The 26,644-nt window shown below is 42.5% G+C and overlaps 2 protein-coding genes across 3 annotated transcripts; both read right to left on the reverse strand.

The window, feature by feature from the left end:
• Positions 1–106: 106 nt before the first annotated feature.
• Positions 107–24,819, reverse strand: fam20c4 (extracellular serine/threonine protein kinase Fam20C-like). 2 transcript variants are annotated; one of them, NM_001280044.1, is made up of 10 exons: positions 24,401–24,819; positions 23,872–24,047; positions 23,385–23,463; positions 23,183–23,275; positions 22,883–22,998; positions 22,596–22,776; positions 22,201–22,310; positions 585–666; positions 438–497; positions 107–365 (listed from the first exon to the last, which is right to left on the reverse strand). In NM_001280044.1, exons 1-10 carry the CDS (start codon positions 24,817–24,819, stop codon positions 107–109), a joined length of 1,575 nt encoding a protein of 524 aa, NP_001266973.1. The 2 variants fall into 2 exon arrangements, with proteins under 2 accessions (NP_001266973.1, XP_029705962.1); XM_029850102.1 differs by lacking the exons at positions 107–365; positions 438–497; positions 585–666 and having other exon boundaries at positions 22,148–22,310.
• Positions 958–21,485, reverse strand: dnhd1 (dynein heavy chain domain 1). The gene is made up of 44 exons (XM_029850638.1): positions 21,450–21,485; positions 20,391–20,818; positions 19,989–20,186; positions 19,714–19,917; positions 19,534–19,650; positions 19,288–19,444; positions 18,691–18,945; positions 18,410–18,550; positions 18,080–18,188; positions 17,700–17,923; positions 17,374–17,605; positions 16,369–16,526; positions 16,165–16,290; positions 15,777–16,053; positions 15,579–15,706; positions 15,223–15,421; positions 15,066–15,154; positions 14,751–14,979; positions 14,535–14,660; positions 14,357–14,451; positions 11,296–14,263; positions 11,073–11,187; positions 10,828–10,987; positions 10,470–10,752; positions 8,890–10,384; positions 8,661–8,763; positions 8,425–8,539; positions 8,148–8,334; positions 7,978–8,080; positions 7,657–7,785; positions 7,354–7,545; positions 6,833–7,252; positions 6,306–6,723; positions 5,951–6,061; positions 5,662–5,838; positions 5,255–5,433; positions 3,818–4,825; positions 3,578–3,746; positions 3,289–3,363; positions 2,887–3,103; positions 2,723–2,814; positions 2,494–2,637; positions 1,752–2,365; positions 958–1,671 (listed from the first exon to the last, which is right to left on the reverse strand). The coding sequence occupies exons 2-44, from the start codon at positions 20,750–20,752 to the stop codon at positions 1,249–1,251; spliced, it is 13,323 nt and encodes a 4,440-aa protein (XP_029706498.1). The 5' UTR covers positions 20,753–20,818; positions 21,450–21,485; the 3' UTR covers positions 958–1,248.
• Positions 24,820–26,644: the final 1,825 nt, after the last annotated feature.

Here is a 26,644-nt window from a genome sequence, read left to right on the forward strand (position 1 = left end):
GTCAATACTTTTAAAGCTCCGAATTCACACATAGTTTTCTTCAGCATGGCAAAAAAATGTCATTGTTGTTGATCAAGGATCAATAAACAAGAGTGAAGCAGACGTCCTACCCCACATACGTGGCCACATCTTTCACATCATCAAAGATGACCTCACCACCACCTTCGCTCAGTCTCCTCTGGCAATGATCTACAGTCTCCAACACAGTTTTCAAACGGCGGTCAAGAGCCACAAGGTGTGGGTCTGACAGCAGCGGCGCCACACGGTGAAGGGGATCTTGGGAGAGTGAGGCCCTCATGATGTCACTGAGGCGATACTGAGGCAGAGACAGCAGGCGGAGGCGAAGCCACGTGGACCGACGGATTCTAAGTGAAAGGACACAGTATTGTCCGGTAATCAAGGATTAAGATTTTGATTTAGTTTTTTTTTTCCCCTACCTGCAACACTGCTCCAAAGGCGCTAGAATAGAAGACTCATCTTTAGAGTGGCGCCCAAATCTGCCATCCAAAAAGATTAGGAATCAAAGGCTCCACACGTGCAAATGCGCAGGAGGGTGTGGATGCAGGTGAAGCAGCAATACTCACGCCCTGCCATTGTCCAGGTGAAGTAAAAAGGTATAGTTGCCAAACTTTTCAAAGGTTTCATAATGGTGGCGGTCCATGTTACCTTCAGTGGAAGAAGAGAGATTGTGTTTATTTGCAAACAATCCTCCTCCTGTGCAGTCCTCTGTAGCAGCAACTTCTAATATAAAAGACGCATTGTATTTCTCAAGCATTCACTTGAGGCAGCATTAAACCAGAGAAGAATTGTGTATACAAACACACAGAGATTTTACCTTATCACATACACATAAAACCTCTGTGTGCTAAATGTTGAAAATCGATCATATTAAACTACCCCTGCTAAAGCAAAGAATGCCAAAGCATAAAAACATAGATACAAGGCCTGACAAGGTGCTTCTACATACATCCGTGAAGTGTTTTTAATATGGAAAATGACTTTAAAGGATAAAGAGGGAAAACATTGCAATCACAGGAAGTGTCAATAAATCAAGGAGAACAAACTTTTAGCATTCAAGATGGGTAAATCAGCTAGACCAGATGTCAACCAAGGTACATCACACATAAAAATACACTTCTGTTTTGACAGTAACAACTTTAATAAAGTTGATTTTTTCATGATTATAGATTTTCATGTTTACGGTCAGTTTGACGCATCAGTTCAAATCAAGTAGTACACTCAGAGTGTTCAGAGTACACTCACAAGCCTCACACATCTTAATCTACACAACATAGGATGTAGTTTAGTCTGAAGAGCAACAGAAGTAATGATATTAACATTTGCCAGTCCTGAGTTTCTACTCTCCAGGTCTCGACTGAGATAGATCGGGCACTGATAGAGTGGAAACTCTGGCTCCATTACAGGGGAAGCATCTACGACCTGAAGGCAGCTGCAGTCCTTTTTATCTGGACCTTCACGGCGAGGGGTCGCCCGGCCTGCATTTATGTTCTTGACTCGAGCCTTGACACAAACAAGAGGCATCGAGCACATCTGCAGGCAGACTACTTCCTGCAGAGCACCAAGCTGTGCATCCCATGATGCTCCTCTTAGCTCCAGGCCACACAAATACACAGTATCTGGGAGTGGAGATGCTGAACTATCATTCACAACCTGCAGGGAGGAGAAAAACAATAACTGTGCCAAGTCAAATATTTGAAACAGGCAGCCAGGCAGGCATTTATAAATCTCACCTGTAAATGTGGGGTCATGTCACTGATATCTTTCCCCTGGACTTGAGCTGCCTGTCTCATTACTGCCCACAGCAAACCTCTGGCATTTTTGAAAGCAGCTAGCCGGTAGGAGCCAGAGGTGCCGGTGCACCGCAGATAACTGCAGAGTAACTCTGCCCTCCTCTCTAAGTGAGACAAATTAGTGAGTTCGAGCAGAGCACCGATGGTCGCCCGACAACATTGAGGCTGTTGAAGCTGTGAAAGCAGAATGGCTACAGAATCGTGGAGATTGTCCCACTCAGTTTGAAGGAACTGAAGCAGAGGACCGTGACGGCCAGCTTCTGCATTTGTACCGGTGCTGTGGCTCTTTTTTGTGAGGTAGCTTTTTAGAGCCTCCAGTCTGTCTCTCACGTGCCTGTAGTCTGGCAACGTGTCAGACTGCTTTAGATGCATGCGAAAAGTCCTCACTGCTCCTAGAGGATTCTGGGATGCCTGTAGTAATATGTTTAAGTTGTTGCTCTTGATTTTGGTTATCTCAGCTGCCACATCTGCACTGAAGCCCAGTACAAGGGGATCACTTCTGCGTAAAGAATCCTGAAGATGGTGATCCAAAATGTGAAGACTTCCTGCCAGATCTGATGACACGACAGGATTAAAACACTGTACCCAGAAAAGTGAGAAGCACATGCACTGAGGATGCATTACTACGTGGCACTAGAATGACAAATAAACAACATATCGCTATCAGATAGTTTAAAGTTACCAAAGTTTCCAGGACGGCTGATAATATTCAAGTAAGATCCACTGAACCACACGGGTATCTCTCTGCTCAGGTAAGCCATAGCTGCACTTTCAAGCACATCCAATTCTGCAGGATCTAGAATATGGCCGCCATACACCAACTTGACTGTGGACAAAATGCACAACAGGTTACAGTTAAATCTAAAGAATTACATTTACAGTTAAAACTACTGTAAAATGAGTGGCCTTGCCTGCTATGTAGTGCAAAGCTTTATTCTTGTCATGGCACGAACGAACAATTCCAATATGTGCATCAATCAAAGCCAGGAGATCTTCCTGGTCCCTGTTAGATGCAGAAATGTGTTTGTGGAATGATCAGATATTTTGTTATGAGATCGGGGATCCATTTCCTCACCAGTTGTACAGCTTTCCAGACACTGAGCATTTATAGGTCTGTCTTTGTAGTAACACAGAATGGAAGACTGTGTAGCAGAGGAGGAGCTCCTTGTCTTCCTCTGACAGTGACTGACATTCAACGGCCGATACTGCTCGTTGTAAAGAACTGCTCAGCTCCTCCCTCAGATCCCAGGGAGAGTCGCAGATGAGAGTCAGTGCAGACAATCGCACACATACTGTTTGATAAAAGAAATAATAACCTCTTGCAAAACAATTAAAATTACAGCTTTAACAACAGAGACAAATTATAGGGTAACAGCAATAATAACAGATTGTGGTGGTAAGAAGGACCTCACTGTTTAGAGCTACAATGTCTGAAACTAACCTGAATGGAGTGTTGATACAAATATGTCAGATATACCTGGTATGGAGCTTGAAGTGCTTTCTTGGGTTATAAACCACATTCGGAAGTTTGGATGAATTGGGCTTCCCTCTTCTGTGTGATAGTTTGGTGAAAGCAGAGATTAGAGAAAAACACATTCATCTAGATGTAAATGAATGTATGAAAAGTATGTGAAGCCTTTCAGTATCTGTGCATTGATGTGAGCAGCTGACCAAAAGATCCCAAATGAGACAATTATGTAGACCTGGCCATCTGTCATTTATATAAAAAAATACAAAGCTAAAGAGATGTATGATTGACCCCTTACCTGTGAAAAGTGACATCACCTCATTGAACTGAACTACTAATTTTACATCCCATCGTTCCACCAGGTGACAGTTGTTAAAAACCAACCAGTGGCCATCATGAACAGCTTTATTGAGCAGTGAAAGAATGACGTCTGTGTCCCACAGTTTCCCAAAAGAGACTACTGTCACCTGAAACATGGAAAACATCAGGCACAAGAAACTTTACCAATGATCATGATTAACCAGTTGAACAACTGTACCTCTTTTGTGTTTGTTGCATAGTGGGACAATTGGTTTATTAAGTGAAGAGGTTGAACACTTGTCCTTCTTTCTTCCCTTGAATTAGGTTGTGTAAGAATGATAGTTCCTGTTTGTTTAAAAAGATAACTTGAGAGGGCCTTTGGATTTCCAATGTGAGGATCACCGTTTCCTCCCATGTGTCCAGGCAGGTAGGGGTCAGCTATGACATCACAAAGTCCCTCCAGACACTCAGGGATAATGGTCTTCCAGAGCAGAGCCCTTTGCATCAGGGATAGGTGTGTGAGAGTGGGACAGGGAACAGCGCCAACTACAATAGAGTTAGGGAAACGCAGGTACTTTTGCCACTGTGTGGGGCAAGCAGACAGGGCCTTAAACAGACCTTTGAAAGATGGCATCTGTTCCAGGCACATGAGCTCTGGGTGGATCCAGGAAGGTATCCAGCTGGGCAGAGCATTACTGGACTGATTAGAGTGTTTTACTTGAGTGATAGTGTGTTCAATGTCTTGAAGACCCTTGAGGAACGATAATCTCTCAGCTTCAGAGCAGAGCTGCTTATGTTGAAGCAGAGCCACAGACACCAGCAGCTTTAGAACAGCAAAATGACTGTTGGAGAGACGAGGCCTGTACTGCACCAGCAGCTGGGAAATTATCTGATGGGTAACATCTGATGTGATGCTGTCTGGCATTTTCTCAATCATAAATGATATTGAAGGCCTTCCTGCAACAAATGCCTCCTGCAAAACTGTGATGAAGGAATTGAGAGTAAAGTAATAGGAGGGGGAAAGTCTAGACACCTGCTGCAGAGCCTGGTAGAGTGATGCAGCTAGGCTCATTAGCTGACGGGGAACAGTCATCAAGGACTCATAGCACTCAAGCTGCTCAGTCAACTGTTGGATCTCAGCCTGCAGTTTACAAACACCTTCTTGACAAACAGCCACGCGAGGGAGAAAATTATGATCCTGTAGCAGTGAGGCCCCTGACTGCAGGATGTAGTTCATCAGGGCATTCTATAGAACGAGATTAAAGGTGGTTAACTAAAGGCAGGTGTAACAAACTAAGTTTAAACCTACGTCAGACCCATGTCTGTTACACAATATTCTCAGACGTCTCAAATCCAGGTGTCATTAAGAACCACATAAGCAGAAGCTAATTTATCAATAATCTCCAACCCTGAAAGAAACCAGATGACTCGATAATGGCAAACTGCTGCGAGTATCTCACTGTTGATGTGTTGTGTCACTAGAACTAAAACTCTGCTGAAATACAGTTTAAATACATGACTTCATTGGCTCTAACTGATAAAGTGGGCCCTGTAGAAGTTGAAGAGGAAACTGACACTGCATTTATTCACCCCCGCTAAATTACATCAGGAGAAAGTAAAGAAGCCTAACAGTTATTTTCTTGATAAGATTGTAAAAGACGGCCAGGCTCCTCACCACTTCAGAGACCAGTTTGTCCTGCAGCAACTGTTTGTCATTCTGGAGCTGCAAGTGCTGAATCAGCTGCTGTTTATAGACAGGAGGCAGGAGCTGTGTCAGCATCAGCTCCTGAATCTCCTCTGTGCTCAGAGAGAGGTCAACCACACCAACCTGAGCTAATATGGAGGGATGAATTGCTAAAAGACACAAAAGCGAAAAAAGCCAAATTAAACAGTCAGATTTCTGAAATGCCTACTGTACATGTAAGTGCTTCTTTGTCCCTTTAAGATAATGGCAATAGAACAACTAAGCTAAAAGGTTATCATGACACGATCAGTATTACACTGACATCAGTCATCAGTGTATGCAAACACATTTATTAGATAGTATGATGAATAATGAAACTTAAATTCAACAATCAGTACCAGTACTGAGCAAAGAAGCAGGCAGCTGAGTGCTAAGGAAGAGGCGGAAGTCAGGGTGGGTAGGTTGCAAGCATTGCCTGATGCCTGGTATCTGACAACCAGCAGCACACATTAATCTGGACAAAAGCTCTGGAGAGGGAACAGCAAGTTCCATGTGAGACAACAGGACTCTGAACCCTGCAACACAAAATGTTACAATACCAATAAACTAATAAGATACTGGAAGGTTTGAAAATACATAAAACATGACAGAAATTGACAAAATTTATATGTTTTCCAATCCAATGACCTTCCAATTGACCTTTTTCTGCCGCCCAATCCAGCTTGTTCAGCAGCTCTGGATCATCAGCACAAAGAACCATTCCACACTCCGTCTCACTCTCGAGCGTAACTCTCACTCCTGCGGAGGAATCATTTTATTATGAAAACATTTATTTTTTTAAAGTAAACACTTATTATTTCTGGTATTTTAATAATGATAATAATAATTTAATTATAATAATTCATAATAATTTAATATTATCATTTAATAATAATTTGATTTAATAATACCGGTAATTTAATAATGAACAAACCAGTTGTAGTCCTAAAGTAGCTGCTAACTAATTAAATGGGGGGAAATGTCAATATAAGATGCCACTGACCTTCACCTTTGATCAGGTAGCTCTGAGACCTGATATCCAGATGCTGTTGGGTGTCTGCCAACAGAAGCCAGCGCTGAGCCCTGGCCTTCCCACAACCCCACAGCAGAACCTTTACAATCGCTCTTGCACTTGGACTTTCCAGGTTGATTGCTAATGCCTGTCTTTGAGGGATCTGCAGCCTCTCAGACACGGGTATGGGAAAACCATTAGATGGTTTACAAGGAGCAGCGTCACACTGCCCAAACATGGAGAGTCTGGCATCTGTCGGATTTATGACAATGTTTCCTGTATGGCAAAGTTCCCTCCACTTGTTAAGCAGTTCTATACGTACATCGGGACTAAATGGGCCTAAATAAGAGATGATCGCCGACAGCATCAGGGCATCTCCAGGTAAGGTTTGGTAAGATAGGTCTGACTCCTAAAAAAGATGAAGAGGAAAATCAGAACAAGTTATTTAGAATTATCAATGTCATCACAGGCCAAAATTAGAACGCACAAAGAAACATGATTATTTTAGCTTGTATTACCTGAGCTAAAGCCCTCCAAAGCTTGACATGTCCCTCCAGCTGTCTTAAAGCACCAACCACATTGGTTTCTGCAGTCTGAGCTGAGCACAGCTCCAACAATTGATCCTCCAGATGTGTGTGTAGCAACTGAAGTTGCTGCTTAATGTTTTCTACGTGATTAGACGTATCCTCCTCATGCTTCTTAGCCAGTTGCAACTGAATGCGTACGTCTCCGGCCAGCACCTCTAATGGCTGAATGGCCAACAGATGGTTTTGCATGCAACAGCACTCGTACACAGCCTGAACCCATCGACACAGGGATTCACAGGCCTTGCTCACCTCTCGCACTGATTCTGGCACAAACAGGGGACCGTTCACTATATTGCTGAGTTGCTGCAGCTGGTCATGTGTCACAGCAGAGCGGTCAAAAAATTCCAAGTCCTTGGAGAAGATATTTGTAAAACAGTAGATGTAAAATAGCTACAGCATTAATCATATGCTGACAAAAAGATATTCATTTAAAGGAATATTTTCAAACACACCTGGAAAAAGTTCGACTGTCCAAGAAGCTGTTTCACACTCTCCCACCCCAGGGGACGATTAAAAAGCAAACAAATGGCATCCATAACTTTTACCACGCCATCGGGAGGATCTCTGTAGTGACGCACCTCATCCAGGTCAGATGGATTTAGACAACTAAGAATCTTCATGCCTGGCAAGAACTCATGCTTGCCCTTGAATTAATAAAAGCGTATTGTGGAAACAGTCACAGTAGGAAAGAAAAGAGAAAATATTACGTGTCACTGTCCAGTATGTGATATTTTTGTGCCAATTCTAAAAACCACCTGCTGCACAGTCTCATTAATCTGCTCCTCCAGATGATCGAGCTCTTCCTCCTTTATTGCACACGTTTCACATGCTTTCTCAAGCAGCCTTTTCTGGTGCTCCAAAGCTCTCAGAAACTCTTTCTTTTGCTGCAGGGTTGAAAGGACAAATATAATTTATTCTGAGTATAAAACTTCTTTATTATCCCTGCTCCAGCAACAACGTTGCATGAACTCAGGTTTAATATCCAAGGATAATAAATAATAAGAAATAATAACCTTTATTAATTTATTGTGTTTGTTAAATGGATTTCAACCTCTCTTAATAGCGCTGATCCTCACCTGCTGTGTCTCAGCCACTTTATCTTGCATCCTTATAACATGCTCTTTGTATTGTGCAGCAGTGTTTTTCATGTCATCCAAATGAGACATAACAGAGGAAAACCTGAAAAAAACAATCTCCATTTATTGTGCTGCGTGTATCTGCATCCGTGTTCCATTTTAAAGACTACCTGCTAGCGCAACACTGCCTGTGTTTGTGCAGGTGGTTGTAGAGGTTTCCAAAACAGGCAATAAAATAAATGTAAGTCTGAGGGCTGAAAGGTGGAGCAGATAATAGAACAGAAGCATATTGAGCAGCTGATTGATGGATTCCTGCCATGGCAACACACAGGCTGAATACCAATCCTTCTTGTTGAGCTAGATATGAAAAAGAAAAAAAAATACATCTAATGCTCTTATTTGGGTACAAAGCCTGGAGCAAAGCTTAAATGTGATGGTGTGACTTACATTTAAAGGGAGTGTGTTGGATGAACTGAGCAGCAGTTTCTTCTAAGGATTTAGTGGACCAAGGCCGGTACATCTCCACACAGCAAGTGAAGCTAAGAGCCTTGGTCAGTTGTGCCTAAAAATACAAGTGTTCAGTTTCAGTACAGCAAATTTGGATAATGTGGCGAGTGCAACAACTATCAAATAACTAAAGTCCATGTCCAATGTAAGGCGTTGAAGTGAAAATCCATATTTACATTTGATGCATGAGTTGCATCATTGGCATAGCTGCTACTATCTGACATGTTGAGAGGAAACAACAGGAACACGTGTATATTCCTGTGGATTTGGCTCAAGAACCTTTGTATAACAAAGCAAAACAAAAGGATTTATGCAGATTACAGTAATTTTTTTAAATTCTAAAAGAGGTCATTTAGAACTGTTTTCTAAACAGGAAATACCAGCAATATTGAGTAGGTGTCTTACTTTTCAAACATCCAGCTGTCCATAAGATATCTCTGTGAGTTCTTTACTTCAGTCACTCTTGAAACAAGCTCTCTTAACTCCTCATCAGTGGGCAGTCCTGGGTAGCTTCTGTGAGCCATGGCCACCAATACTGCATCCCTCACACTAGGGCTTATTCCTTCATGAACCAGTAGGATGACATTAACATCACCCATTCTTGTCTGATTCACTGCCTCCTTTAAGATTTCATGCAGCTTATTTTGGTTACCAGGGTGCACCTCCATCAAGTGGTAACCAGTAAGACGGGCAGCTAAACGCACAGTGGTTTTACGTCCGGTGCCTCTGTGTGAGCTGATCAGGACTCCGTGACCTCCGGATATGAGCAATGCCCTGAGAATATGTAACAGATGCTCCATCCTCTGTCCATGCACAATGCATTTGGTGACAACGTCAGAGCCAGTTTCATCAGTATCCTCCCTTTTTATCATCTCACGCAGTTGCTGCAGCACAACTTCACGCTCTTGTTCTTGGTATGAACATTTAAAATGTTGCTGCTCCTTAACGGCCACAGAGAGGTCAGGTCCAAAAACAAATTTATGCAGCCTGCTCTTCATGTGCTGTAAGATGTGCGGAGAATCTGTTTTTAGACATGCTTCTGCTGAGGCATGATCTTCAGCTAACAGAGAAGGGTCACTAACTGGACAATTTCTTACAGGGTCAGACAGATTGGCTGGTTTTGACCACTGGGGGAGATTTTCAATATTGGCTTGTTGATTATCTGTGGGTGGTGCGTTTTTGGCAAGACTTATGTTAATAGGTGGCTCTTCTCCACACATAGACTGGATTACATCAAGTGCTGTGATTCCAAAGTGCACCTTTGCTGTCTCGGTTATAAGGGACACAAGTGTTCTATTTTCATCATCTGAGCATAACCGATCACCAAATGTGCGCATGCACTCGTGCACCCAAAGGTATGCTATTTTAAGAGTTGTGGTTGGCCGTGCCAGATTCTGACTAAAATCTGGTGCTAAATTGTCAGCAGGCTGTAATGTCCCTGCATTTTGGATGCTTGGCTGCCACAGGCACATGCCTGAAAACACATTCTGAAGGTCACGTTGGGAAAATATGAAATGAGGTCGTTGGGGAGAGGGCTGGAATCGTTCACATACTGCATGATACAGAGTTTTGGTTGCAGTAATGACACAACTGACTATGCCTTCAATATTCTGCTGAAGTGGGATTCCCTCAAGCCAGTGCTTAAACCATGGAGAATGTACGGACAATATCACATCTATAGATTGGCCAGGGAGAATGAAAATGGAGAACAGACGTGAGAGCCTGGTAGAGATTACACCGCTGTGGTGATTTGCCATTCCAAAGACACAGCAAGTGGTCAAGAAGCTGGTGGATACAGAACTTAACAGTTGGAACTGGTAACTGTCAAATGATAGAATCTGTCCCTTTGAAATAGTCTGTCGTAGTGTCTCTAGAGCAGCTGATGTCTTCCCATGGACATCTGACAACAGAGGAAAAACATCAACTGTAGATTTCTTCAAATAGTGGAATGCTGAAGTAAATGCAATAGGAAAAAACATTCTCACCACAGGGAGCTTCATGCAAATCATCCAGAAAAAGAAGTAATCTTGGCTGTTTTTTCACAGAACCAGTAGAATCATTGCAGAGTTTCTGGTAACTCTTGTTCTGCAGTATAGCTAGCAGGTCTCTTGAGCTGAGCAGTGGGCTGGCTGGCAGGCTGATGTGTGGTCTGTTAAAGCGCAGAAAACTTTTGCATAGAGTTGTTTTCCCAGAGCCGGGCTCCCCAGCAAGCAACACTGGCTGGTTTGCCTCTAACATGAGGTTCAAGAGGAAGGTATAGGTCCCCCACTGTAAGATCAAAAATAAAGTATAGTCATTGTTAAATATTGCTTCAGTAAATTGTTAAGAATGTTCAGGACAAACCTTGGGAGCGATAGACTTGTTTAAGTTCATCACTGTAGAGCAAATCTTGGTGCCATTGTTTAAAAAATGCTCAAACACATTCTCATTATCAGGAACCACAATTCTGAATCGGCAAGTGAGCAAAACTTGACGGGCAAGCACGTCAAACTTTGGCCAGTGGCTAAAGCAAAATACAAAATAAGCATATGAATTAGGAGGTGATTAATAGTAATTTGCTAAGTTGTAAATGATGAAGGTGATCTTACCAAGGATGCAGGTGGCCACCAAAACCCCATATATATGCAAATAGAAAACTACTTCTGGTGTGGAGCCACTGTTCAATATGAGCATTTATGCTTGCTGTGTCATTTTTATGTTCATCTGGTGTAAAAATTGATGCAGGAAACAACATATATGACTGAAGTCAATGCACCAAATAGCCAATATCTTTACAAGATCAAATAAATAAATAATAAAAAATCATTATACCTCTTTCTATTTTTGACATCATCACAGATTTCCCTAAATACTGCAAGAGGCCACGCAGAATCCGAACAAATGATGTGACTTCTGGCATTCCATAGCAGAGGTCTTTAGAAGAGTCCCTTTCATTATGGATGGCTGAGGTTAAATTGTTCTCTCTAACCAAACTAAGGGTGCTGGAAAAAAGATCTTCTGCCAGGTGATTCCATAATTCCAAGGCTCCCTTATCTAATTCATATTCAAAAGAGAGTGCCTGGAGTTCACTCTTCCACACAGTCTTCCACAGGTGAGCACCTGGGAAAAAAACATGACTGCAGCGCGTGACTGCAGAAGGACCGGCATCGGACAGATCAGTTGCCTCCATAAGTAGCTTCAGGCTTGAGTGAGAGGGCAGAATTTCACCTGATGGCAGGCAAAGGGATGGGTCCTCGGAGCCGTAAATGGCTGCCAAGTAATCTAGCCAACCAGGCTGTCCCACAGGATTCCCATCCAATACCAACCATTTCATCACTGGTGTCTGATTACCGTTCCTGTCATTCACTGAGCTTGTCAGCTTGTGTTGACCTAAATCTCTCAGCACTTTTGCAATAGCTCCATCTCGCCATCCCCTTTTTTCACAGAAGCAACCAAATATTTCCTTGTGGGTCATCGCATTAGGAAATAAGACCAGAGTGTCAACAGCAGTCCAGCCTGACACAGTCATCTGAGGGATATCTCCTTTAAGAAGACTGTCATTTTCAGAACCAGTCTGCTCACCTGCAGCAGCCAGACGGCTGAGGGATGCGGCGAGGACAGAATAACACGTTGTTTTTCCACTACCAGAGGGACCTAAAAGCATGACTGCTTTAGATGATTTGATGTTCTGGTAAAGTGTAAGAACATTGTGGGATATTTCAGGGTCAGAGTGAAACAATTTTCTCTGCAATTCTTCTGAAAGTGCAATTGTCAGTTGCCTTTTTTCTTCTTCTTCTAAATCCAGCTGTAAAGGAGGAAAGTGGGAGGCTATAGGAAACGCTTCCTTGAAAATGATATTAAATTGTGAGGCTTTCTTCTGTTCATAAAGAAGAGGCAACCAGACAGACAAAATACCTCTGGCAATAGCTGCCTCTTCCATTGATGACAGATGAGGTCTGTTGCACGTGGAAGACTTTTTAGTATCTTCATCTGAATTTTGGCCATGTCCAAGATTTTGCTGTAAGTAATATAAAGATGCACGGATGGTCTTTTGCAATAAAACAAGATAGCTGCTCTGGTTGTCGGCAATGAAATCAGGCAGACAGAGGGAATCCTTGGTTAGACTAAGAAGAGTCACTAGACGCCGGCTTAAAGGCATTGCATCTGAAAATCCAAAGGAAGTCAGCATTACTTCTGCGATTATTCTGTAATCTGGGGGAGTTAATGCAATGGCCCTGGATGCAGTCCGTAAACTCTCCGGAATCTCAGACGAACAACAACTTGATGCTATGACAACACACCCAAAGTTTTGGTTGGCTTGAATGCTTTTCCCTCCAAGGATCAGATTCAAATCTGACTCAGGAAATCTGGTTGAACCGGTGCTCCTTTCCTCTGGTTCCTTGTTTGTATTTTTACTGTTAATTCTTCTTAAGCCAGAGAAGAAGTGATAAATATCTGCTAGATGTTCCCCCAGTGATGATAGGACTCGATGTGATAGTAAGTCCACAGAATCCAAAACTAACCACACTCCTGCCTGGAGGGCGCCCGACAACGTTCGTTGAACAACGCTGAATGTCATGTTTGGAGAACATTGCATTATATGAACGTGCCGCCCCAACGCTTTCCCTAAGTGGGCCGCAGTCTTTTTCTTTCCAGACATGTGATGTCCTCTCAAAAAGCCACATCTGTGACTAATCAGAGCAAGGAGGATCCCAAGTATTGCCCGATCCGTGGACGGAGTGTGCACCATAACCCAGTCTTCTGGTCCATGGTATTCATATTCATATTTCAGACAATGGTTTAGAACATCCACCTGGCATGTTGTGTCATCATTCCTTTTCAAGCACTGATCTTCTGAGTTTACGTGATACTTTAACAAACGTACCCACTCGAAAGACGACTCCAGTGTTGCACAGTTAGCTTCCATAAGTTGGGAGACCTGCTGGGCCTGCTTCAGCGTAAGTTGCACTAAGGCACCCAGACACATCATGGTGTACTTAGAGACTACATGTTCTTGAAGGATGTGGCTGAGACGTTTCAGTTTTTCAGAACTGTGAGCTTTTATGTTGCTCAACTTCATTGGGCTGTTTTCTTGAAAAGCATGTAGAACATTGTTGCACCAGGCTGCCTCCTCAGCCACCAGCAGACACTGAAGAGGGTATTCATGCAGTAGCTCCAGTACGGGTAACCCAGGATCAGCAACTGCACTAACTGCCAGTGCTTGACTAGACAGTTGAAGCTGGCTCAGTGAAGCAAAGCATCGTCTCAGGAGCTGCTTCATGGCTGTCTTTAACCGTTTCTCGAATGCACAAAGCCAAGCCGAAGCACTGACATCTGGTTCAAGAGGAGACAGAAAGGTAATGTGCTCTTGGAGGCTGCCAAAAAGGCCTAGCACCGTCATCCCTCTATGGCCTTGACGTACAGTCTTGCAGCTGTCATCCTTCGCATGAGACAGACGGCCACCTTCCACCTCAAGCAACTGCACACCTTTAAAGCATTTGCGTACAAAAGGTTGCAGAGCAACAGGTGACGTGGCAGAGGAAAGCAACTGTATCACTTCCCTGTCACTCAAGAGCCAGAGCCTTGGAAAGCTTTCACAGATGTTGTCACGGTGATTCATTAACTGGTTGGAAATTCCTTCCATTGTAGACAGACCAGTTATTATGGCGTGGTAAAGGTCATGGCCATAAAAAAGGTCACTGCTTTTGTTGCAATGAACAAAGTTTAAAACATGAGTGTCACTGGATATAAAGTGCACAATTCCTTTGAATGTCTTATCAACTGGTAGGAATTGCTGCAGCTGTGAAAGAACATGTGATGAGCCCAAAAATGTTTAAAGTAAAATGTAAATGAATTATGATGTGCTGGCATGAAAACTTACCAAAAGACTTACCAAATCCATTCTCTGAGCACCAAAGTGGTGATTAAAATCTTTAGTCAGGAAGATCCACATTTGCTGGTATCTTTTAAATAAATCAAGCAGCGTTTCTAAATATAAATATTGAAAGTTAAATAGTGAATGCTTCTTTTTGGGTTTTTTTTTGCATCATTTTGATAGATATCCATTTCACCAAGATCTTGTAGTAATTTCAACCAGTCCGCCATCTGTGGTCGGAGATCTACACTGTGGGGGGACTCTAACATGAGGGACAGACTCATGACGTCAATCCCTATCCTTCCAATGTGCTCCTCTACTCCTGGTTAAGACAACATAAGAAAAAGATCACAGAAAGGATTAGGCAGAATAACTGTTTGCAATGGCATCAACAGTCTTTATCATGTCTCACCACTGATGATGTATGTTGCATCCAAGCAGGACTCTTGTCTGCCAGGTTGGTGGTCTGGAAGTTCATCCACTGCAGGTCTCTTGGTCTGTGTTGAGTCATGTGGTGTATCACAATGTTGCCACGCCAGTGGAGTAAAGCTCTCCAGCTGAAGGAGCCTCCTCTCCCAGTCCTGCTGCAGTTTTCTAAAGGTCTGCTCCATGTTGTACTCTGCTAGCGCATCCCTGCACACCTGACATAGCAAAAAGGTGTCGCATGCTGTTGACACAAAAGGTTTGTTGGCTCGGTTTCATATTTTAGCATCACTGTTGTTCTCACCTCATCAATAAAGTCATCGTCATCTTCGAGATGCTTGGATAACATCTCACCAACAGTCGCCTTCTCTGGTTCATAGAATAGACCAGTGCCTGCAAGATTCCAAGTGTTGAAATGCTAGTTATGCTTGATGATATAACACATTTGAGCGGGTTCTGACCTTCACAGATGGCTCTCAAGTGTTTCTGCTTGAGAATGGGACTCAAGAGTTTAACCATGACTCCAAAATGATGGATTAGGTGTTCCAGGAGCCTTAAACACTCCTGCATCACTGCATCATGTGCTGGTATTACGCTAGTCAGAGACAGAGCCTTTTCTTTCCAGTTGGCCAATTGTGATTGAGCCTGCGATACCACATTCTGTAAGAAATAGATTTAAAGTTACGCTGGATAAATAAAAAGTATTGTTCAAAGTCACAATATGCTTCTTTGTTAGCATGGGTGGTGCTTACCATGTAAACATGCGTGGATTTAAAAAAAAAAGATGTCTTTATCATCGTAGACAAGTTAAAGTTACCTCACAGATGTACAGCGCTTTACATTCTTCCATCCAGGCTGTGGACTCAGCTATTAGCCCCCACAGCTCTTTCCGGGCTTCAACCAATTTTACACCCGTTGTCAAAATTGTCAGATCCACTGATATTTCTAATCAGAAGCATTGAAGATGATGAGTTCATCAAAATTTTATTCAAGAATTGTGACTTTATGAGCTCACCCTTTAAGTTTTGACTGTCTCGGCTGAGTTGTTCCAGTTTCACACCAAGACTGTGAACGTGCGCACACATGTGATTGAGTTTAGAGACCATCTCGTCTGAATTCTCTCTGGGGTCAAGGAAGGGTCCCGATGAAGCTTCAGACAACACATTTTCAAGCTCATGCAACAAGAGTGAGAGCATGGCATCTATAGTTTTAGCCAGTGAAGGAAGACTGCAGCACACAATCTCATCTGCTTTCCTCAACAGTCGAAGAAATGAGTCACACTTGACCAGCATCTAATTTTGGGATCAAACACAATCACGTGGAAAAACAGGGAATCATCAACATTCTAAGTGCGTGACAATAAAAAAAGCAGGACTGTTAACTGATCATGTTGATAGCTGCACCTTTTCTTCCAAAGCTGTCTCCTCTTTGGTCATCTCCCTGTAGTTGTTGTCCAGAGTTTCCTGGAGGGAGTGAATATATTCCACACGTCTCTGTATGTCAGCCAACATTTTTGCAGACTCCTTCACCTGAGGGCAGCAGAGTTGTCCATTAAGTCTGTCTATTATGCATATATTTACATACAATACCAAAGAGTGTGTGTGTACCATTGGTGCATATTTTGAGAAGTTGTGTAAGTCCTTGGGATCAGATCTGAGGGCAGTGGTAGCTTTCTCCACGTCTGAAACCACACCCTCAGTGTGCAGTTTTATCTGTTCAACAAGCTGAAGGTAAATTTCATCCTCAACCAACTTCAGCTGTTGTCCTTGAACAAAACAGAAACAAAATAAAGTATTACAGCCATTCAACAGAAACAAAGCGCTGGTTGCATATTTGTCGGTGTCCAGCACTCCAGACAATGGTGCTGCAAATGTCACATTATCTAAAAAATTACACCCTGTGGAATGAATTTGTTCTGTTTTAAGGTTGGACAAAGACCTTCACTGTTTGGGATAGACCCCCGTCTAACAAATGATGCTGGCACCCAGTTTAAAGACCTTTTCTTAGCAGGTCGAACATTCCTATCGGTCACTTTAGGTTGGGAGGACTTGCAGTGTAAACTTTAACTTTTCTAGGTTTGGCTCTTCGTTCTTCTGTCTTTTCACATCCACCTATCTATTAAGACATCTTCTGAATGGTATTTATGTTGCTCCCTCTGTCCAACCTGCTGCTTTCTACCTTAAGGATTTGCGTTTGTATTGTGTGTACGTGAAAGTGGGTTTTATCCTAAAAAAATGTAGGGTCAAAAAATTATTTTACAGTAATGACAAATAGTGTTGGGTTTTTAAATATAAAATGTTCATATTCCTCAAAGATATGATAACAACATGATATAATATAATTTCACAATTTCTATAGAAGCACATGCAACTATTTTGGTGCCAACACCTTCAGGTAGTTGGCATGTAAACAGATTTATGATAGTTTGGTACCAGGCAGTAACAAACAGTAGATTAGAGCCTTTCAATATGCTTACCTTTGGATTCCTTTACACAGTTTATAACAAAGTATGTTTTATATACCTTGAAAGACCACATCATTTAATTAATCTTCGAAAACCTGTCTTTTCTTTGATAAAACATGAGAAATTTACCATCATAGAGCAGACATACCAAGGGTCTCCTTTATGCTGGTGCAGTGAACGGTGAAGAGGTGGTTGGAGGAAGATATTGACGAGGGAACAGTGCTGATCCTCTCGGTCCAGTGGCGTAACCGCTTTATGTGTTCATCATACAGAGAAGCAGGCTGATCTAGCAGAGATCCCAAAGATGATGAAGTCCACTGGCAGGTGAACACGTAGATGTCTGTCAGCCATGAGTATGCTTCACAGAACCTGTTGAATTTCTAGCCCAGCTTCCTGCAAAGAATTGGAAATCTAAATTACCGGTAATGAGAAATTACTGCCCACATTTATTTCACTTGAAAGTGACAGACTTGCCTGCATGAACTCATTTTGTTCTTTCTCGATCTGTTTAGGAACATCGTTAATGCTGATCTGCCACTCGAGCTGCTCTCTGGTGAGAGGGTAATAGCAGCCATGCACCTTCGTGCCCTGCATTGGTACCAAAGCATTTCCTGTTTGTAAGAGAGGGAGTTCACCAAGCATCTGCCTGCAGCAAAACATTGTGTGATGAGACATCCCATTGTCTCTGCTACTCTGCCCTGGGAATCACAAGACACAGGGAATGTTCTGTCTTCAATCTAGTGACTTGAGAATAAAAAGAACAGCAAGTGAAGGATTAAGATGCATTTCCATGTGACTATTATGAATTCGGATCAACCAAAATCAACTGAAATTAGAGAAGTGGAATGCTGCACCTGCTGCATGGAGGAATTCAAAACAAGCGCTGACAGATGGGGAATAAATAAAATCTGAGGGGAGCACGCCGTCACTAATCTCTTCAAAGAATCCCGACATTTGACACATCTATTGAAGAACGCAGGCATTACAGGAATAGAAAGATGTTCATTTAGCAAACTGTTCAAATATTACAACAGCAGTACTTGAGAGATGATTAAGTCGTTACGTTTCATTTACTCAGTTTGAATAAAACTGTTTGCCTCTTGCAAAGTGACCAAAAACATAATGAACTCATACACTGCAAACTTAGGCATAGTAAAAGCAATGGAAGAAAACGTGTAAACAACCTGAATTATAGAGTCACCAGCACACAGCACTTGACTCGCTGCTTGCTGGAACAGATCTATCATTGGCTCCACACTCAGCTGATTATTGGCACCAAATCTCATTTCAGTGTGGAACAGAGAGCACTGCTGGCGTGTTTTTCTCTGAGAAGAAAGAAGAAGAAAAGAAGAAAAACATCATTTAAACAACACTGGCTTCTTCATTTTTTTTATTTTTTTTTAAAAAGAAGGAAGCAACAACTGTGCAATTATGCAAGAGGAACAAACAAAAATGTTCCGGTCACCTTGCAAAGGTTGGTGTGAAAGGATGTTACAGCTTTCTGAACAACCGTGACGAGACTTTGCACAGTCAATTGGTTGATGAGAGCAGCAAACCTGCCCAATTTTCTTAAGATGCTTTGAGACTGCGACAGTGCTTCCTTCAGCTCCTGCTGGTGAGCCACGTGAAGGTAAATGGGCTCTGAATTCTGATTTGGCTTATTAGCATATTCTATGTGCAACAGTAGCTGCTGGTGCGTGTTGTAGCTGTCCTCTTTCACCTGCAGATGCGGTACAAGAACATTGTGCAATAATTGAATAGGAGAAATAACACTTAACTCACGATAGGAATAACAACAGCAATCGGTTCAGCAATGGATGAAAATGTAATTTTGTCTGATTAAAACCGGTAAATCGACGTTAATCTGATTTGAGAATTTATTAAACAAAATATATCATACAAAAATGCAGCTTAAATTAAAATCTTTTGTTATTCTCTCTTCCTAGAATAACCTCCTGCGGTGCTTCTGTGGAGCTGCTGCTGCTTTAAGCAGGTTGCATTAGAGGACAAATGTGATACCTTATTTAGAAAAGCAGGTTGCATTAGAGGACAAATGTGATACCTTATTTAGAATGACACCCCGGCACTGCGCTAATGTCGCCAATATGTGCCTGCGCCCATAATTCATGGTTATTAGTTCTTCCTTGAACTCCAGCAGTGTGTAGCCTCTGTACTCTTCCTTAGGTAGCAACAGTGTGGTTCTCAGTTCTTCAATTATTCTGTAAATGACACAGTCGCTGTGAAAACCATACCCCCTATAGCCCATTCGGTATTACACCTAAATGATTCCCAGGACACCAGAGCTTACCTGCTGTATAGAAGAAGAGCATCTCTGAACTGTGGTACAGCTATGAGCAACACGTCCTGCAGATCTTTACGCTTGCGCTGAAAAATGATTCTGTGGACATTTCTGTTCCACCTGTCCCTAATAATAATTAGGCAGGTGAAAAAAGACAGGTAAAATAGACCAAATCAGGTCCACACTTACCAGGTGAAAGCTTTTTGCAGTCGGAAGTCCCTAAAATACTGGATCTCCTGCAAAGCTCTCCATAAGCATGACTCTCTGAACCACTCTGTTCGTGAGAGAAGCCCACCATAGCCCTGTTCTGTCACATGTAATACAGAACTATGGGAGAAGATGTAGTGCTCAGACCCAGCATCTCTGAAATCGACCACTTGGAGGTCATATGGTCTGAAAAGGCAGATACAGTTTGTCATCCTGAAGATATGCATCTGAAGAGAATATACTACCTGCAGCAGCACCTGAAAGATCCAGCATCCACTTCTTTCAGGTAATAAAGCTTCTGTTCTCCCTGGTCTTGTTTCTTGCCAAAGATCTCAACTACATCTGTGCCACTGAGAGGAGGTTTATTTGGTTTGGTAGTGTTCTTGTTTATCCAGGTTGTTTCAGATCTATCCATACTGAAGGGGACTTTCATGGATCTGCTGTGCCCTGCAAGGCTGAAACCATTAACGGCAGTGCAAAACATTTAGCAATCATATGTCTAGTGGAAGAAATTAAACATGCCGCAAACACCTCTCAGTTGTGTAATTGGAGAACAAGAGCTTCAAATCTTAAGCACCACCTTTCAGATAAACAACATTATGAATGAATGAAGATATGGAAAGTTAAAGTCGACCACACAGATTTATTAATCTATTTACCTCTGAGCTGGTAAAGTATCAGTTGTTCTGTCAGGGATGTGGCTCCTTAATTCTGATGCTATCCAATGAGGTTCTTCCTTTTTATTACTGAAGGATCTCCCATGCCCTAACTGGGCTTCATGACAAGGGAATTCCTGTACTGATAAAGGCTGATCAGAAGGGATCTTTCTTAGGACACGTGTATGGCTGAAAAGAGGCCTGGACACCAGTACTGCTGCCAGCGAGGGAGGCTGCTGGCACACAGGCGGTAAAGATGGTTTAGCAGACTGGGCCTTTTTATTGGCCTTGGACCTGCTAGAGACTTTAGGACAGGTTTGTCCTGGTCCATCGTGGGATCTTTCCTCTGAAGAGGCAGCGAACATGCTGCTGAGCTTTCTTTGAATACCATCAGCAGGTCTGACCACTTTATAAAGGATTTATTTTGGAATCTGGGAAAGAAATAAAGATCATTAGGGAAATAAGGGAGCTTTCATCAAATGTATTGAATAACATTTTAAGATTGTTGGTGTGAGAATGGCTGTATGTTCAATAAGTAGGTTTAAAAAGGATTTTTATTATCACAACTCAACTGGAAGGAAATAACACAAAAGCGAATTTCTGCATAAGTGATTGTGTTTTTTGTCGAAATATATGAAATTGTATGAAATTGTATGTGACTACAAAACATTATCTTTATTTTTCTAAATGCAAAAGGCTTCAGTAAAGGACTATCTTAGCGTAGCCCAAGAAACAATAGCGCAAATAAACAGTCATAAAGTACTTTTATAACTCAAATATATATTTATCAAAAATTTCATTATTCTCAACACATAGCAATATTAAGTCAAACGACTTGACTGGCTTTATTCTTTAATCATACCTGCACTGTACTGACTTTCTAGTTAGCTACTAATGCTAACTCTGCTATTAAAGCACAAGTTACAAAGTTAAAACAACTTTCAGTTCAACAGCCGGTAAGCACAAGAGAGAGCTAAGGCGGTCATCGGTTCAAGGCAAACGAAAACACACGAACTACGACTTGTTGACAGAAAAGGGAAAAATAACGTCAGAATTTTATACCTGCCTCTCAAGTTGTCGGCGCTGCCACGGAGACGGGCCGTTGCTACGGTAACGCGTTGTCTTCAGCTGAAGGACGGCTGACGTTTCAATTAGCGCGGACGCTATTTTAGCCGTGATAAACGTTGTGAAAAGCATGACAATACAGCCATGGAACATTAATAATGATGTTTGTTTGTTTTTTAAATCACTGCAAGTCATTCAGGTGTTACTCAGTATTTGTTTACTTGGCGGCTCTTAACAGACTAGAAGTAAACATCCCTGATGTGAAAGTAGATGAGAACAAATGCCTGACTGAATCGGTCGTTACAGTTCAGTAAATCCTTATAGAGGTTCTGTAATTGAGTTGGCTGAGTATTATTGCATAGACGTGAATTATAATTATCCCAAGGCTGGTGGTCAGGCCATGAGATGGATCACCATGGTGATAAAACCTGCCATTCCCATATGAAATCCTTAAATTTTCTCCACTACCTCCAGCCTAAATGGAAGTGAAGCTGTGCTTCCTCCGAAATAAAAAGTATCCATCTGTTTATGATTTACCTTTCTGGTTTTGGTGATATTGTCTGATGATTTAATACTGTAATACTCTGAATATAAAACCTGCTCAGGCTCATACTTCCACAATTTGTTTTCTTTCTCCAGATGGATGCTGTTTATAATGAAAAGGATTAATCTTCCATGTTAATTGCACTTTTGGTTTAACTCCAGTATCTGAACCTCAAGTCTGACAGCTCACAGAGTGTGAACATACTCATCAAGAAGTCCAGGATGACCATATCCATGAAATCCACCAGTCTTGTGCCCTCGTTGTACGGAGGGGTCTTTTTCACTTTTGCGCAGTAGTTTGATTGTGTCTCCCATCTGAAACACACAAAAATTCACATTTTCACGTTGCTGCACACATCTAGTCAAGTGTTACTGAACACATGAACAACCTTTGGTCTCCATTCTCTCCTGTGTGTGTGTGTGTTAGTCAGGGTAAAAACAAGTAAAATTCTTTATCAATTGTCAGAATAATTAAATGGATGCTATTTAAGTTCAAATCAATCCAATCAACAAATGAATTCTGGACTGCATATATCCCGATTTTGGTGAAGAAAATGTCCTTTTTTTATGGATTGCTCTTAAATCAATGGCCCCACTAACTTTGCCAGCTTGCTGCGGCTGTAGGAGCGTCTCCAGGGGGACCTCCAGGACCTGCGTTTCGCCAAGGACAAATCCGGCAGCATGACGGCCAGAGAGGCCTCCAGCCCGGTGGGGTGTCCACACACAGCATGTTCTGTTGAGCAGTAGTAGGAGCACAGGCCGTAGAAACACACACTTCCCACTGGGGGGAGCCAGAGATAATCAGGGAGAGACAGGAAGTCCAACAAATGCTATTAGGATTCTTTCAAACAGTCTAAATAAATAATGGTTAAAGGTGTGATCAGCACCAGGAGAGGTAAAAAAGGTCCGAGCCAATTTTCGGTCTGTGGTGACATTTTTTATCTCTTTGACAACGTCCACAAGTCTCCCTACTGCCGGCGGGATTCTCCTGTAGCCCAAAATCCTGCAGAGACAGAAGTATAAGAACAGAACAAAAGAGAGACAAAGAGAGGAGATGAGTTTTGTGGAGGGGAAGGAATTCATTGCTATGCAACATGTGATCATTATCTGTCCCTGACTTAAACAGCAGCAGGGTTTTCTTGTTTCTGAGAAGTAAAAGGAGCAAAAAGCCATGTGGATTTTAGTACCTGTCCAGGTGAAAAGCTGCAATCTCTGCATTGTGTCTCTCAAAGTCAGAGAAGTAGTAGAGGTTATAATTGGTTTCCTCATCCCTCTCCTGCCTGCAAATGTCCGGCATAGATTGGTTGAGAACATCAACCGTCTCTCTCGCTCTCTCCATTTATTGCTTTGAATTCAGGACAGCTCAGGTTTATTTCATGTATGACTCACTTCATAGGTTTAAACAAGGCTTGTCCATAGTTTGGAAATGACATCACCAGCTTCAGCTGCGTCCCTCCAGATTTCTGCACTGGAAAACAATAGTGAGAAGATCTCTATAGCAACCACGGGCACACTGTGTGCAGACATACGTATGACACAGCTCGCAACTTGAGCCAGAACTGACACACGCAGAGTAAATCTAACAAAGTTTCAGAATCTCTGTCTTTGAAGACAGGTGGAGTTTAATAAATCAGCCTCTCAGCCACAGACACTGAGAGGCATCAGAAGAACGCTGAGGAGCAGCGCGCATGATTGATTGACTGAAGTGTTTGCTAAACTGGTGATATTTATCCATCCATCCTCCACTCGGCCCCCAAGGTTGTTCAAAGCTTCACGCTTTCATTCCAGGGGAGCTTCAAAGAGAATTCGACATTAATCTCTCGTACGTCTGAAGAAAAACACAGACATAACACGCAATGAAAGTCCATTTGCACACCTGCACTGACTATTCTGTGCTTAGCCAGCTGTTGGACCAGCAGCTCCATGTTGGGGTCTTGATGGGGGTACAGCTGCCAGCGGGAGATGCCGAGGTGGAACTGCAGCCACGGAGGATGACTGCCGCTGTTGCTGCTCCAGGGAACGCCCTTGTCCTCCTCCGGGCTATCGTTCACCCTGGAAAGATTAGGAGGGGATTGATTATTAGGATCATTGATTATTAATGTCATGAATTACCTGATGAAGAGAAGAACAACAAAAGAACTCCTGAACATTAAACCTGGCCCAGAGGATCAAAACCCATCTATATCAGCGGCAGGGACCCGAAAACAGAGGTTTATTCTTAACTTAGAAGATGAAAGTTCTTAGTGTTCCTCGGTCTTGCTTTCTGTGGTCACAAAGATTATATTCTATCAAAGCATCATTGTCTTGGAAACTGCTACTAAGAAGAAGTCAGTGAACCCGTGCGAACAGAAATTGGGATTGTGTGAATTTCTTTCCATGTCCAAGTCCTTTTTTGCTCTACTGACCATATCTGGGAGTTCGTCTCACTGGCCTCAACCTGTGGTCTCACTTTCAAAAGCAGGTCCTCTTCGGGGATCGGGGGACACGGTAAATTGTAAAGCGGATGGTTAAACAGCGCTTCCAGCTTGGAAAGGCCAGACTCCACAGACTTGCGTGCCTGGTCCGCATGACCTCTCACCTCACTACTAGCATCTCTATTGGAAGAATTTCCATGCACGGTAGCCGCTGAGTCCTGCACTCCTGCTGGGGAGAGGTTTTGATGTGCCAAGTCTCGCAAGACATGCGTCTTGGAGGGCAGCAGAGCGTCGCAGGGCTGGAGGTCGACGGAATGAGAGGCAAGTAGAAGAAGGAGGTAGAGCGAAGCGGTGACGACGGCCAAGGACAGACAGATTGTCCTGGAGCGGCTGCGAAGGCGCCATATCATCCTGCTGAGAGAGGAGATCAGAGAGACAGTATATGTTCAGACCGGTTAGATAACCGTAATTATTTTAAGTTTGAATGTTTGCATCTGATTATTCAATAGCTGGAGAAGTCTGGACACGTTGGAGAGACTATGTCTCTCAACTGCTCTGGGAACGCCTGGGGATCCCTCCGGATGAGCTGGAAGAAGTAGCTGGGGAGAGGGAAGTCTGGGCTTCTCTTCTTAGGCTGCTGCCCCCACGACCCGACCCCGGATAAGCGGTAGAGGATGGATGGATGGATGGATGGATGGATGGATGGATGGATGGATGGATGGATGGATGGATGGATGGATGGATGGATGGATGGATGGATATTCAATAGCTGAACAACATATTGAGCCATTTTCGGTACTTGAAAACAGTTTTAAGTGGGGGCGTGCAATGAAAGAGAAAATGGCTGGACTAGATGAATTATTTTATCAGTGGTTAAATGGAAGAAAGTCTTGTGACACTCTGCCTACCTCCAGAGCAGGAATGAATACCTGGAATTCCTGCCTACAGAATAATAGCATGTGATTAAGTGACTGAAACAAAAACACCTAATAAATCCTGGTTATTGCCCCAACTTTGACAACCTTATTAAAAACAAATTAAACCAGCAAAAACAGAGTTAATTAAAGTACTCAGCTTGTTTTTTTCACTTTAAAAAATGTGCATAATTATAATGTCAAAAAATAAATGCATAAATGGTGAGAAGCAAAAAGCAACTTACACCCAGTTTCCTACCTCTGAATATCGTTCTGTCACCTCCCAGCAATAGAACAGGAGAAGACTATAGTATCCAGCAGGCCTGTTTGGACTTTTCCCTACTGCAACAGGCTCCAGGATGGATGCCAGGTTAATGTGATCTGGATACTAATCAATGTGTTTACTTGCTCTTTTTAGGCAGGCAAACACACAAAAGGAGTCTGTTTGACTACAGAAACGAGCGCCGTCAATAGATTTAATTCAGCCATGGTTTGGATATACTAGTGGGATTTTACTGGGATTCCCAGATGTTGCTGGTCTTATCTCTTCATGCATGAACAAAAGCATTAGTTTAGACCAAACTGACAGAGCAGCATTATTATTCATGCGAGAAATGTAATAGATAACGTGTGTGAAATTCCATGTGAAATAAAATTTCAGACAGAATTTTATTTTTTTTCAAAGCAGACTTCACAAGTCGGCTGAATTTAAAGGTATTTCGTATTCTGGGAGAGTGTTTTGATACAAGAACCTCAGCCTTCTCAGGGATTCCCGCAGGGTTCCCTACTGTCTGAAGTATCACTTTTAAAGTCAGCGAGCGTGTGTGTGTGTGTGTGTGTGTGTGTGTGTGTGTGTGTGTGTGTGTGTGTGTGTGTGCCACATCTGAGAGAGTTTAATCAGATGCATATGTGTCACACCTCAACATCCTTGAAGATAAGAGCAAAGAAAGGCCCCCAATTACTTTAAATTTGCCTCATTTCTCTCAGTGCTGAACAGATTTCATTACAATTTGCATTTCTTTCATACAGGTGCTGAATCATTGATTATTTATCATCCCTTATGAAGCTCAAACACTTTGATTAAAAAATGAGCGTCCTGCAAAGCAAACAAAAGTGGTGGAAACCACAGGAGCTGGAAGCCAGAGGGAAGAGGAAACATGTACTAAATGTGTGTTTATGTGCTTTTACTACACAAAAGCATGAATCAATGTAAAAATGTTCTTTTCACTGTGATGTTGGAGCCTTCACATAAACCAAATTATTTGATGTATTTATCCAAGGTAGAGTGTCAGAAATGAAACAGGGGCAGGCTTTCCCACCA

This window comes from Takifugu rubripes, chromosome 17 (assembly GCF_901000725.2).
Source record: "Takifugu rubripes chromosome 17, fTakRub1.2, whole genome shotgun sequence".
Classification (NCBI taxonomy): domain Eukaryota; kingdom Metazoa; phylum Chordata; class Actinopteri; order Tetraodontiformes; family Tetraodontidae; genus Takifugu; species Takifugu rubripes.

Excerpts from the sequence above, each read along its gene's own strand:
- dnhd1 (XM_029850638.1), bottom strand. The coding sequence starts at position 20,752 with ATGTTCGCTGCCTCTTCAGAGGAAAGATCCCACGATGGACCAGGACAA. Across the intron at positions 5,839-5,950 it reads AGAAAAAGGTCAATTGGAAG|GGTTCAGAGTCCTGTTGTCT; the intron begins GTCATTGGATTG and ends TTTGTGTTGCAG. Across the intron at positions 3,364-3,577 it reads GGTGATGTCACTTTTCACAG|AAGAGGGAAGCCCAATTCAT; the intron begins GTAAGGGGTCAA and ends ACTATCACACAG.
- fam20c4 (NM_001280044.1), bottom strand. The coding sequence starts at position 24,819 with ATGATATGGCGCCTTCGCAGCCGCTCCAGGACAATCTGTCTGTCCTTG. Across the intron at positions 23,276-23,384 it reads GCCTTGTTTAAACCTATGAA|GCAGGAGAGGGATGAGGAAA; the intron begins GTGAGTCATACA and ends GGACATTTGCAG. Across the intron at positions 498-584 it reads CACCTGGACAATGGCAGGGC|ATTTGGGCGCCACTCTAAAG; the intron begins GTGAGTATTGCT and ends TTTGGATGGCAG.